The sequence below is a fragment of the Chenopodium album genome, chromosome 2 (genome assembly GCF_948465745.1).
Source record: "Chenopodium album chromosome 2, dcCheAlbu1.1, whole genome shotgun sequence".
Classification (NCBI taxonomy): domain Eukaryota; kingdom Viridiplantae; phylum Streptophyta; class Magnoliopsida; order Caryophyllales; family Amaranthaceae; genus Chenopodium; species Chenopodium album.
The window spans coordinates 34088232-34102337 of record NC_137835.1 but is presented as its reverse complement, the minus strand read 5'-3'; the positions used below and the strand labels follow the sequence as shown (position 1 = coordinate 34102337).

General features: G+C 32.1%; 1 protein-coding gene and 1 long non-coding RNA gene across 2 annotated transcripts; both read right to left on the bottom strand.

The window, feature by feature from the left end:
- Positions 1–307: 307 nt before the first annotated feature.
- Positions 308–2246, bottom strand: LOC145585168 (uncharacterized). The gene is made up of 2 exons (XR_014100578.1): positions 1293–2246; positions 308–477 (listed from the first exon to the last, which is right to left on the bottom strand). It is a non-coding gene; the product is annotated as an uncharacterized LOC145585168 (long non-coding RNA).
- Positions 2247–4812: 2566 nt separating this feature from the next.
- LOC145571357 (uncharacterized) lies at positions 4813–6096 on the bottom strand. The gene has a single exon (XM_081630407.1). The coding sequence runs from the start codon at positions 6094–6096 to the stop codon at positions 4813–4815; it is 1284 nt and encodes a 427-aa protein (XP_081486533.1).
- Positions 6097–14106: the final 8010 nt, after the last annotated feature.

Below are 14106 nucleotides of genomic sequence, written 5' to 3'. Positions count from 1 at the left end.
GGTATGGCGGGAAACTCTTAAAATATGAAAATGTGCAAAATATGTAGACATTAAAAAGCGTCTAGAATTTTTTTTAAGCTTTTTTTTTCCTTTTATTAAATTAATTATTACCATCATACATACATTATAGTTATTTAAATTTATCATAATATATTAAATTAATAACATTAAAATTAAAATATACAAATATTTTATATAACTAGATAAAAAAATTTAAAAAATAATTAATCAACAATACTAAGAGTACGTAGTTAATTACCAAATTCATAAAAGAAAACATCAACACAATTAATAAAAAATAAATAAATAAAAAAAAGTTGCATATTATAGTAGCTTGTCCCTAAATAAATACATCACTAATATAAGACTTAAAACCAAAATAGATAGATGATGGCCTTATAGACGATATAGTCGCTTGTTTTGATGCTCAAGTGTCCCAGCCTATTCTCTTGTTGCACCTACATTTCCTTTTCCAATCTTCAAAACAAAAAAAAATAAAAAATAAAAAAATAATAAAAATAAAAAATAAAAAATACAAAGTATAAATTAGTACATTACACAATATAGGCTCAAGATTCAACATGCTGTATTTATACAACAATGAAAATACCAATGTATTTAAACGAAAACTACAACTTTCAGAGCTTAATTATTAAGAACTAGTCCACAATAGAAACTAATAAAAGTCTTTGTATCAACCAAGTATAATAAAGCACCATAATTATACCATGATAAATATCAAAACATAAGATAAAACAATTTAAATGAGGTTCAACAAGTATATAAGTAAAGATAAACAACGACAAAAATAATAAAAAGGATAATCGACGCTTATACACACACACACAAGCTCTGAATTTCACACACACACACACAAGCATTTTGAATTTTAGCTCTGATTTCAAATCTGATTTTCAGTTCTGAACTTCATATCTGAATTCAGATCTGAAATTCAGTTCTGGATTCAGATCTCGATTTCAGCTCTGATTTCAAAAACTAAAAACTGAACGGCAAAAGTGTGAAGAGCACATTAAGGAGGACAAGTTTGTGGCACTCTTAGTATTTGCTTCACCCATCCCTTCACACACCCCCTTCTTTTGTTATCATCTAACCAACTTTTACTTTTAATTCACTTTTATATATATATATATATATATATATATATATATATATATATATATATATATATATATATTTATATATACATAGAGAGAGAGAGAGAGAGAGAGAGAGAGAGAGTACTAGTACTACTACTACTACTAATGAAACCAAGTAAACATGTGCAGTGATACCTGGTTTAGAAGTTAGGAAAATATTCAAGTCCTCTCCTGACTCCTGAGTAAGAGATCATCCCGGCCCTGCTATTTATAATCCTATTTCAGTTTGCTAAAAATAAAATGGAAGAATTGCAAGAGCATTTTATTAGAGTATCAACAGTCAGATAAAGATTAAGCCCTTAATAAAACCGTTAGGTTATTTTAGCTTGCCGCTAGTCCTCCTTGAAGCATGACAAAAATTAAGCAAACTATATTAGAGTATTTTATTAAAGTATCAACAATCAGAATGATACTAATGATTAATGACAAAAACTATCAACAATCAGAATTGCAAGAGCATTTTACTAGAGTATCAACAATAAGATTAAGATCATCCCACTAAGAAAGCCAATATATATCAGTATGATACTAATGATCAATGAATGGAAGAAAGCAAGAAACCAAAAGAATTGCTAACAATTTTACCACTATATTAGATGAATAGAGCTAGAAGAGGAATTAATTATAAACAAGAAAATGTCATATTAATTACCAATAGTACCCAAACTCAACCACTAATGAATGAATTTAAAACCACAATAGCGACTCTGAAATTCTAGAATAAACATGCCAAAGAGCTAGTAAACTCTTCTTCTTCAATGTAGCTCCTCAATTATAATGTCAAAGAGGTGAAACTAAGGTAATACATGGAGGACCCAGTAAAGGGTCATGCAAAACTCTCATAGGTTAGTGTAAAAATCAAGTGGCAAAACCAACAAAACTCCTGATGACCTATTTCCAAGAAAATTAAGAACAATATAAATTAAAGGAAGAAATCATATCATATCATATAAACCAAAACTAATCATCAAGCTGTCACATTTTAATCAAGAAATATATAATTGCCCAGATAAAAATCGGGTTAAACTATGGAAGATACATAAAACTAACCATCAGAAGCATTAGTAGTTGAAACTAGACCAAACCCTTTATTAGAATTACAGTATTTGCTTCACTCTGTTTAGCTTAGTTTTTTTGGGGAAAATTGGAGTTAGTTTGTCAAAAAAAACTATCAAAATGATGGAATTAAGATGTTAAAAAAAAAAAGAGGTACAGAGAGGATCAACCTCAAGCCAATAGTATAGTATAATTCATGCTTAATCTCTTTTTGGTTCGAAATCCAAACTAAACAGAACTTAAAAGGGAGTTTGATTTGAAGGATCCCTCTCTCATTTTCGTTGGAGTATTACTAAAAATTAATACTATTTAATTCATAACTAATAAATAAAATCAAAACTGCAACAAGAAGGGGAAAAATTCATGCAAATTGAAAGCTAAAAGAATAAAAACCTAAAGTGACATAAAACTCTGATTTTACAAATGGAGAGGTCAGCCTGATCTATAATAAACCTAATGAATAAACTTATGACCCCCGAAGATCTATAAAATTATGAGACAGACAAGGTTAGGCTTGAGATATATATTATATTCAGAGCATGAAATAGACTTTAAACATAAAACTTGGCGGAAATCTTTAATATTAGTAAGGCAATTGGTGGAAAAATTGTAGGCAAAGACAAATTCATACCTGCTCTGATCCAATATTAAGAGGCTGCACCATGTTGATTATGCATACAAATGAACTAGAGTACTACAAAATTTTAAAAACTAAAAGTCATTTAACTAAAAACAAAAGTGTAACAGATGTTTTTACAGCTAAAGAATGTGTAGCTTGTTTTACACCAATACTGCACCAAAACCACACAATTGATCAGTAGAAAACAGTAATTAAAACATGATATCATGGCTTTGGAGCAACCATAGAGGGCACACGTTGCACTTAAACCCCTCTTACATGGAAAACCAATTCAAGGCATATACTAAAGTAATATTTGTCTAATCTTCTTACTTAAACATGTCGTACATACATATAATGGATTAGTAGACATCCATTGAACTCTTTGTCTAGATATTACTACTCCCTAATAACCTATTAAGTTCAACAAGCTACGTACGTAGCAAAAGTAAAACCATTACATTTATTTAATTAACTTACAGATAAAGCTCTATATATAAAGAATATAAGAAGGGTCAGTGAGCATATTGAATTTAGAATATCAATCATATACAATCAAATATTTAGCTAAATTAATCCGTATCACGGAAACAAGTCAAAGTATACATGCTCTACCCCATTAAAAGGAATACGCCTAGCTATCGAATGGGCACTAGTAGCAATACTAGCCATAACCAATTGAAGTAATGACGGTTTCACACACTAAATCATCAACCATATGAAACAGAGCCACACTACATCAACCCTTTATTATACCAATCCACACTAAATCACCAACCATATGATATATAGCCACATTGAATGCTGATATAAGCAGCCCAACACTCTAGAATCCTACATTACCCATCAAAGTCCCTTCTTTAAGGTCAGTTACAACATTTTCAAAATATTTGACTGATTAAATCAAAATTAATATTGATTCAATTAATAAGCACAAATTAATCGAACATATAAATCATCTACAATGAACTTTTGCCACCAAGATCAAATAAGCTAATTAATACACCTTTTCTCACAACTTATCTCTATACAACTAATATTTCAAATTAGACCATTAATTTCTAGCAATGTAAGCTCACAGAAACAAAATCATAGAATTCTATTAATACGAAGTATTAAATATAAGATAACAAATAAACATATAAAAATCGAAGAAAAGAAGACACCTTGACAAAATTGTACTTCAAAAATCACTAAGGTTGTCAAAATTGTGCTTCAAATAGCAATAAACTCATCAAAATTGTGCGTCAACTGCAGAATAACAAAAGGCTAATTTTTCAAAAATTAAATTAAAATAGTAACACAAAAAAAAAAAAACATAATAATATATAAGGAAATCGTATTTTCTTTATTGTTCATGAATCAAACTATTAAATGACCTTAATTTTGGAACATTTTTAAAATAAAAAACAAATTGATAAACAAATCTACAAAACTGTAAAAAAAAAATTGAATCCAAAAAAGAAAGGGTGTACCTCAATATTTTCGGTAGAGGGACGAAACTGATTTCATATGTAGATGAAGATATGGATTTGAAATTGTATACCTCAATGTGAAATTGATTCAGAGAGAGACGAGGATCTGAATTGTAAATGAATGTATTTTAATTCGAAATTGAATTAGAGAGGATGAAGGTCTAAACTTAAAATTTATGTACCTCAATTCGAAATTGATTCAAGAAATTAAAGTCGAAAATCTGAATTTGAAACTGATATTGAGTAGTATCTCATTCGAAATTGAATCAGAGAGGAGGAATATCTGAGATAAAAATCCATGGTTCTATGAGTAGATTTGTATTCTGAATGAAAGAGAAAAGAATAGTTAGGGTTATGTTCAACTGTTTAATATTTCCCTAAATTCTACAATCGTGGGGTTTTTATTCACGTGTTGTGTGGGCACGCGCTAGATGATCTCGACGCTTTTTGGAGTCGAAAATTAATTTTGACCCTGAAAAGCGTCGATAAAACACGCATGGTATATTTACTCGTTGACGCTCCTTGCCCAGCGTCGAGGGTCCAGCGTTGAAAAGGCACTAATTTTGTAGTAGTGATCAACATCCTCATTCATCGGTGTCAATATAGCTCTTGTAGTAAAAATGTCTGAATTAAACGGAAATATATCCATTTCTTGAAATGCTACAGCTGTTAGATGTACATCGTCAGCTATTCCAGTACAACAAGGCTTAACAATAACTGATGGAAGCTCAACAAACACATCCTCCGTTTTTTGCAATTCACCATTTCCTAGTGCCAACAGAAAAGCTGCATATGCAGCATCATCTTTAGCCCTTAAGTTTTCAGTAAGCCTGAACTTCAGCAATTGTGGCCACAGAGCAGAACTAACTAAACTTGCAGCAACTGCTTCTCTCTGTGATTTACGTGAAACAATTGGAAGAACTTGTCTAAAATCCCCACCAAAAACTACTAATTTGCCTCCAAATAATACACTTGAATTGCAAATATCTCTGAGTAGTGAATCGAGGGATTCAATATTTTCCTTCTTAGCCATAGAAGCTTCATCCCAAATAATCAACGTTGTTTCCCTTAAAATCGCAGCTAAACTTCCCTGCTTAGGAACATTACAAGCAAGTGAGCCCGAAGGGTCTAAAGGGATTTTAAACCGTGAATGCGCAGTTCTACCAGAAGGAATATTGGCTGCAGCAATACCCGAAGTTGCTGTTGGTAAAACAATCTTATTCATTGATCTGATTTCTGCATAAAGAGCATTATATAAAAAAGTTTTCCCCGTTCCACCAGGACCATCTATGAAAAAGGCACCAGGCTTCCCCTTTGTAACATGCTCCATTATGACATTGAATGCAACTCGTTGAGCCTGATTTAACTTTTCTTTACATTCTAAACACTCTTCTGGTATTGGAGCATTCAATGCATCTTCTATATCTTTCGTAACATGTATAGCATCACCATCATCTTTTACTAAATTATGTAACCCAAAAGCCTTCAACGAACTTCCCATTGACTCAACTAATTGCTCAATCGATCTTACGGTTAAATGTTTCACTCTTGCAGCATCTGTAGGATATTTATATCGGTAATCCTCTAAAAAAGAATCATAATATTTTGTCCACAAAGACAGAGGATCGCTAGGCTGACAGAATATAAGTACCGTGGCAAACAATCTTCGAATAACATGAGGCATTTGGATGGCACATCCTTCATTCAAGCACAATTCAATTGCATCATCTTTTTCCATTAATCCTAACTTCAGTGCTGCCTGCTGAAAAGGTGGCATAAATGTGTCCATTGACTATACGTAGATCTTCAAACGACTTCGGACTTCTGACATTGTGAAGCAGCAACCGCAAATAGTATCTTTCACCTTCAAAAGGTCCAACAAATGCTAACCTTCCAATCTGGATTTTTTTATTCTTTCTTTTCTTCCACAGTTTATCTGATGCATTCCACCAATAGTGTTATGAAAATTCACTATATAACCATATTGTTTCCAAAGATGATTTACAATTTATTTCGAAAAACTCTGTTAAACAGGTTCTAGTACGCTTAGCATCTGAAACAATTGATGTCAATTGTTCATGAGGTCTCATCTGTATCAGCTGGGAATTAGGCAAGTGAACAGGAAGAGGTAAAACTGAAGGATACATTTCATATAAATCAAAACCAAAAAGACGCCACGCAGCCTCACAGGGTGAAACCCATCGACCTGATTGATACTGTTTAATTTCATCTTGCATGGGAACTCCATCTTTTGTTTGGACAATATTGAAAGATATCTTGTCATGGCCTTTATAAACATACTTATACAGATACTTCACTGCTTCAATAGTTGAACAAACTTCAACATTTAAGTGACAATTGAAATAAGCTAAAAGATATGGATTATACGGAATCACCCATGAATTATCCATTTCAACACCCTAAACTTTGACAGTATCACACGTAGCTCTCCTTCGATACAAAGGATATCCATCACTGTTACTTTTTGTCTCTTCACAATTTTTCTTTGGATAACCATACTTACAATGTCCACGTTGTTCTTTATGTTTCATACAAGGGCATTCTGGATTAAGATAACCACATGGACCATGCATCATATGCTTGATCACAATCTCTCTTAAATATCCATTTTCAGAAGATGGAATTTCAGCACTAACAAACTTATCAAAGTCATCAGGAGTCTTTATTTTGAATTCTGATTTCAAAATAATGAGAAAATGAGCATGAGGTAAACCTCTTATTTGGAATACAATAACATAAATCATTGCAGCCACTTCTCCAAATATTTGCTTCTTCCTAATTAAATGTTTTAAAGCAAATACCTTTGTTCTAAAAACTCTTGAAACGATATATGGCCTATTTTGTGCTTCTTCTCCAGCAGCAAGTTCTTATTTTATTTCAGGCTAATTAGGATTGCATGTCAATGTTATAATTAAATCAGGCTTGCCAAACCTTTAAACTAATGACATCGCATTCAGATATCTCTTCTTCAAATCTCGAGGGCCACCTATAAACGTTGCAGGAAATATAACTCGTCTTCCAACATTTGCTGCACATTCTTCTCCACAATCTATAGTATCAAGAAGTCCCTGATAAAGATTAGCCCTTATTGGCTGTTGGTTCCTTCGAAAGAAATCCAAGCTTGTATTCTCTACCTTGACATACATGTCTACGATATATTGTTGAAAATATCTTCCAGCTCTGAGCAAGTAATTTCCCGGACGACACTGAAGCCTATATGCATAATATTCTCGAGCTGAAATGTGTTTATCTGCCTTAGATGAACCTCCATTTGCACCTACAAATCAATATTTGGAAAAAGAAGGATAAAATTAGCAATAAAAGCATGTATATGACATATATAAAATCAAATATACTTTATTAATTAGAAATAAAAGATATGAACTCATACGCCTAGCTTCTTCATCTAACAACTCTTCAGTAGTATGTGTACTACATGAAGAAACTAGATCTGTATGAGACTGTAACTGTTGTATTCCACCCATAGACATCCTCTTTAGTCCTTGAGTCCACCCACAATCACCATATGGAAATAGCAAAGGATACTATAAAGGATCATAACAACCATAATAGTGTTGGATCATATGAGAAGAATCATCTACACCAGTAACCAATATGTGTGGACTTTCAGACTCACTGGAAGAAGTATTCTCTGGCCAAATAACAGCAACCTCATCTGTAGTTGGAGCATTATAAATACGCTGATCTGGAACTGTAGTCTTATTCAGTAAAATCTGTGTTGAATCACTAATCGAAACTTCCCTCAAACTTTGAAAAAATCTGGCATACGGATTTAGATTTGTAATCTCCATCAACATAGCCAAAATATTTTTTCTTAACGTAGAAAAACACTTTAAAAGATTAGCTAATTCTTGTTGTCCATCATAAAAGTACAATTGCATATATTGTGGCCCTTTTTCTCCAGGAACTAAACTGGGAATATTATGATAAATCTGTCCATGTAACTTAAAAACATAGATTCCATTCTTTGTTTCAGCTTTATGATCACCACCCAATGAAGTGAAAGCGAACAAATTATTATACAATCGCACATACTTCCTGAAATGTTTTGCTTCTTCATCTTTAGAAGTTAATAACCGCACAAGCTGTGGAGGGTAATCATTAGCAGCAATCCTGATTTCTCCATCACCAGAGCAGAAGTGAAGTGATTCAAAAGCAAATTTCTTGGCCATACACTTATGACAGTAGGTAGGTGCAGGAAGCAGATAAGACTTAGTAGGAATTTTTTTTCCAATTAGAGAATCATATCCCTCTGTGAAAAATATGAACAATGATCATTACAAAGTATTTATAATACAAATATTTATTGAAAAAATATAATACCAAAAAAGAAAACTCTAAAATTACTTGTCGCTAGAACTTTGCTGCTTTCCTTTTCCTGAAAATTTCCATTGGGTTAATCCTGTAACCTTTTAAATAGGATTCAAACACAAATTCAGTAATTTTTTCCTATTAAAATCAAATATCAACAATATACCATTAAGTCTCAAATAACCTTTGAATTTGATCACTACATTCACCCTCCACGTTTGTACGACGTTTATTTTTGTAACCTTTTGCTGTCGAAGCTGCTTATAATTGTAAACATCAAAATAAAAAAATAGAATCTTCAAATCAGCTGTATATAAAAGATGCAACACCAAGAATAAGTCACTGAAATTACTTGTCACTTGAATTGCAGGTAGAGCACAAACCTGAACAATAACTCTTTCACCAGTTACTACATCAAGAACCCCTATGAAAAATGTGATCCATGAAATTTTTAATTCTGATTTGTTGACATTAATACTTTTATTATTCTTAAACATATGTAGGAATTCTCTAAGAAGACACTAAAATTAATTAAAACTTCAATTGCGCTGCCTTTTTCTTTTCCTAAATTTTCATTAAGCTGCTCCTGTAACCTTTTTACAAAATTACAAAATCACAAGTTGAGTTTAAATTTTAAACAAAAATTAATAACAGTAACACAACAAAGTATAATAAATTTTTCTCTAATACCGAAGTATTCAACCTTTGAGTACCTTGCATTTGTTCAGTACATCTTCTCTCCAAATCTACAAGGTGGCTATTAGTGTTTATCCTTGTTGATGAAGGTGCTTATTAAACATAAATAACAAATTCATAAGCAATTATCTCCATCTCAATTCAATTCAATATAAAATATGTTTACTACAAATGAGAGTTTTCAAATTACTCGGCATTTGAATTCCTTTTCTTGTTTTCTTTTTAGACCCATTGACAGCCTCTATTTCATTACTTTCACTTTCCAACCCTCTTTGATGTTTAGTCCTGTATTTATATGATGTCATTGGTGCTCGTAATAATCGATCTACATAATCAGTGATTAACATTAATTTTACAAACTATTGTCCTAAAATCACTTCACTGTAAAAAAAACTTCCCTAGATCTTCATTGTTAGATACATGAAAAAACTCACCCACTTTCTATTGTTCTTTGCAAATCTACAATACGTCTCCCTTGCAAGTGTCGTTGTATTAAGCAACTTTTTTTTTCTACACGTAACTTGTGTTCTAAGTAATCTGAATTTTCATAACAAGACATACCATAAGCTTTAAAAATGCACAAAATTAGATAACAAACTGCAAGAAAGTTCAAAAAAGAAAAGTATAGCAACAACCAAAAAGTGTTCATTATCATTAATTACATATAATCCATTACAACCATTACATAACCAAAATATCTACTTCGAACTCTAATCTATGTATTTACTTAAAAGAGTACAATGCACAAGCATCACAAAAAACTATCTTGTGCAACATACATAAGCCAAGCAACTTCAAATACATGATCCAACAAAAAACTAACCCAGTTGATGCAACAAGCAACAAAAGACCATACAGCAAGCAGTTAAAACTTCTTCAATACCAACTTAAACCCAAGTCATCTAATCCTTTAAAAGCCTTACACGCTTAAAACGTCCATGTAAATGTTCTGAGTCTTCCCCCTTTGGGATTTCTTCAATGCTAGAATCAGAATTAGCAAATGATTCTGGAACTTAAGATTTTAGTTCAATCTTACTGAAAGCTATAACAGGTGGATTAGATATTGGAACCTGAAATTCCCCACCAACAGGAACTACACAGTCTTGTTCTACAAGACCTGAAGAAGGTTCCAATTGTTCTTTAACTCCCAACACACGTTCCTTCACACTTAAATAACTTTCCCTCTCCAAAACACATAGCAAAGCATCAAACCTACACGTCGTTGCCCAATAATTAGCATCCACTATTTCAAGATTACACACATCAATGAGATAATCAATAGCTTTCCTAGCTAGATCTTGCTTAGCTGCAGCTTGAATCAAACAGTAATCACTAAACAAACACCTAAATCCTAAAATGTTCCTATGGTGAATGATGGTAAACCAAGAAACATATTGATTCGGAAATTGTTCAATAATTTCAATTGGAGTGCACTTTACATCAACACAACTCAAAATAGACCTCAACACCTCAAGGAAATCAATAACAACTTGCCTCTGATTGTGTCCAACTCCAGTAGAAATATCTCCATGAAAATAAACCTTTGATTTGCCTTTCTCAATTGCCTCCAACTCCTCTTTCTTGTATCCATACAATCGACCACAACGTTCATACATTTGCTTATGTAAAGCAGTTGCATCTTCAACAACTATGTCATATCGTTTTATAAGATCATACACAACCTTTTTAGCCGCAATTTCACAAGATTCATCTACATTGTCCGTATCTCCACCAAGATAAACAGTAGGAACAGCACTACTCTCGCTCCTAACTGCCACACAAGCAATGCTTATTCGGAAATTGAGATATTGGTATTCCGGATCAGGGAAATCCAAGCATTCGGTAATTTGCTTCAACAAAGGATGAAATGATATCACTACTTGTGTGAGCGGAGCATCCATAACTTGTAATTCACGTACAATAAACCACTTCAGACTAAATTCCGCCCAAAACAAATACAACTACAGACACCAAAAATCAAACACTTGACACTCAAACCATATAAACCTACTACCAATAGACCAATAAACAATGTTAACCTTAACTTTCTAATACACAATGTTAATCCCAATAATATCCCACGATCTTCACACAAACTGCATGCAACAATTATATACTTGTAAACCATTTCAAGCCTTTGTCAATATAAACCAGTACAAAAAAAAAAACCAAAAACTCGTGTCACTCTCACAAATATTTCTCTCTGAACACAGAACTTATACTCAAAACACTATCACACTACAATCTTAAAAAGAAATTAAACTAAAACTTTTAACCACATACATGCATGCAAACTTTTAAACCTCAGAAATTATATTCAGAATAGAGATAGGCTCAAGTCATTCAAAAACAAAAACAACCAAAAATGCATGCACAATGTTCTTTTGTTCCTCAATCATAATAATTGATCAACCAATCTAAATGCATGCACAAATTAAGAACAAACTTAGTGTCACAAATAGATTCTAACCAAATCACACAAAATAAATGCAAACAAATAATAACATACACATATGTCATCAATCTTAAATGCATGTAATAAATCAGAAAATTAGCAACTCAAATTAAATTAAACCATATTAAAACATCAAAATCAGATAGACAAACAATATATGCAACTAAACTCACACATCAAAATTGAACACATAACATAATTCTTAAATTTTAAGCTCAAAAATTTCCTTGCATGCAAAAAATCAATTAAACACTATCATCAAAATCAAAATCAAACAAGAAAATAATACGTGCAAGTGAACTTACACACTAAAATCATATAGAATTATTAATCACACTAAATTTCACCGATTCATTACCATACAAAATGCAAGAATCATGCACTAATCAACTTCTAAATTAATGGATTCTTGCAAAATTACCTGCATATTGTTCTTCTGTTCCTCTATCTTAATAACTGATCAACCAATCTAAATGCATGCACAAATTAAGAATAAATTTATTGTCACAAATAAATTCTAACCAAATCACACAAAATAAATGCAAACAAATAATAACATACACATATATGTCATCAATATAAAATGCATGCAATAAATTAGTAAATTAATTAGCATCTCATATTAAATAAAACCATATTTGTAGGGAATATTTCAAGCATTACCCCTAGCTTGAACCCCACTGTGATCATACACTAAAGTACGGTGGCGTCCAAAGGGAAAGAAGATAGAGCAAAAGAGTCGCCAACAAGTTTTAGGAACTTGTAAACCGGTCACAGGGTGAAGGTTACACCCCTAAACGATCAGGAGATCGTTAACTCCAATAGGTCTTGAACAATGACTGGTAGTTCGGGGATAAAGGTACAAATCCAACCTAAAAGAGATTGAACCTACCCTAATAATAGGCCTCTACTTTATTCTGATCGTATTCATGTGCGCTTTCTGACTAATATACAATCTTTAGGTTTACCCTAAACCTGTTTATCTATGTTGGTTGAATATTAACGCACAAATAAATCTATTATTGGAGATCACTTGAATTATAATCAAATTAACCCTAAACAAGATTATTAAATATCTTATTAAGCGTGATTACAAGTACAAATTCCCTTTAATCATGCATAAAAGGTGTGATCAAGCAATAACAATAAATATAATCAAGCAACATGATGTTAATCATCATTATAAAAAATATAATTAAAATAATCATATCAACGCTAAAGCATAATAATAGTAAGATCCTAGGCATGATACTAACAAGATTAATAACAAACCCTAGCATGTCACTAAGCAATAAAAATCAAATCTTCAACCCTAACATGAAACTAACAATCATAAATATTAGGAAGAACATAAAAGGCATCATACTTTTAATCACACTTGATATTAAAGTTACCCTAGACATGATACTAGGAAGATCAAAACACCCTAACATAACATTAGGAATCATAACAACAACCTAAGCATGATTTCTACATGATAACATCAATAAAAACCATTAAAGCACTTACTTGGATGCCTCGTACCTCTTTCTAATAACAAAATAAACGCGTTAGTAACTTCAAGGAAAATAATAAACAAACAATCAAATTAAATAATTGAAAAAGAGATTCGGGACCAAACCCTCAGAAATTAAAACCTTTCACGTCTAGGGCGAAGGAAACTTCGAATTTGGCTAGGTGTATCTAGGTCTTGTGAATGCGGAATTTTGTATTCAAAAGGGTTGGTTTAGAAAAGTGAGAGAGAAAAGCTTTAGCTTAGAAAGTTGATAATTGTATATTAGAGGTTGTAGATGAATGAAAACGGAGTTTTTAGAAGGCTATTCACAGAGAAAATAAGCCAAAAAGATAGAAAATCGAAACAGAGTTCTGATGCGCAAAAACAAGGTTAGCGCCATACGCTGACATTAGCGCCAGGCGCTAACGCTAACGCCAGGCTTAGCTCCAGGAGGATAAAATCAGATAGCAATTAACCGTACAGGAGGATAAAATCGTATTTTCCTCAAAAATATTCTTGTATTCTGATTAAAACTCTAAAAAGTCAACAAAAGTTAATTTATCAATGCTAATTGAATTAGGAATGAAAAAGAACCTTCTAGAAGAATCTAGAAGAATAAAACTATTCCAAATTACATTAGGAATGATAAATCCATATTAGGCCCTCCCCTAGATCACTGGGCCGCATATAAGGCTCAAACCGGGCCTAGTTTAGTAATTTGGCCATAACTTCCTCAATATTCATCGGAATTGGGCTTATAATATATCGTTGGAAAGCTCTTTTCAATCCCTATCAAAATA

Coding starts and splice junctions, on each gene's coding strand:
- LOC145571357 (XM_081630407.1), bottom strand. CDS start 6,096: ATGGACACATTTATGCCACCTTTTCAGCAGGCAGCACTGAAGTTAGGA.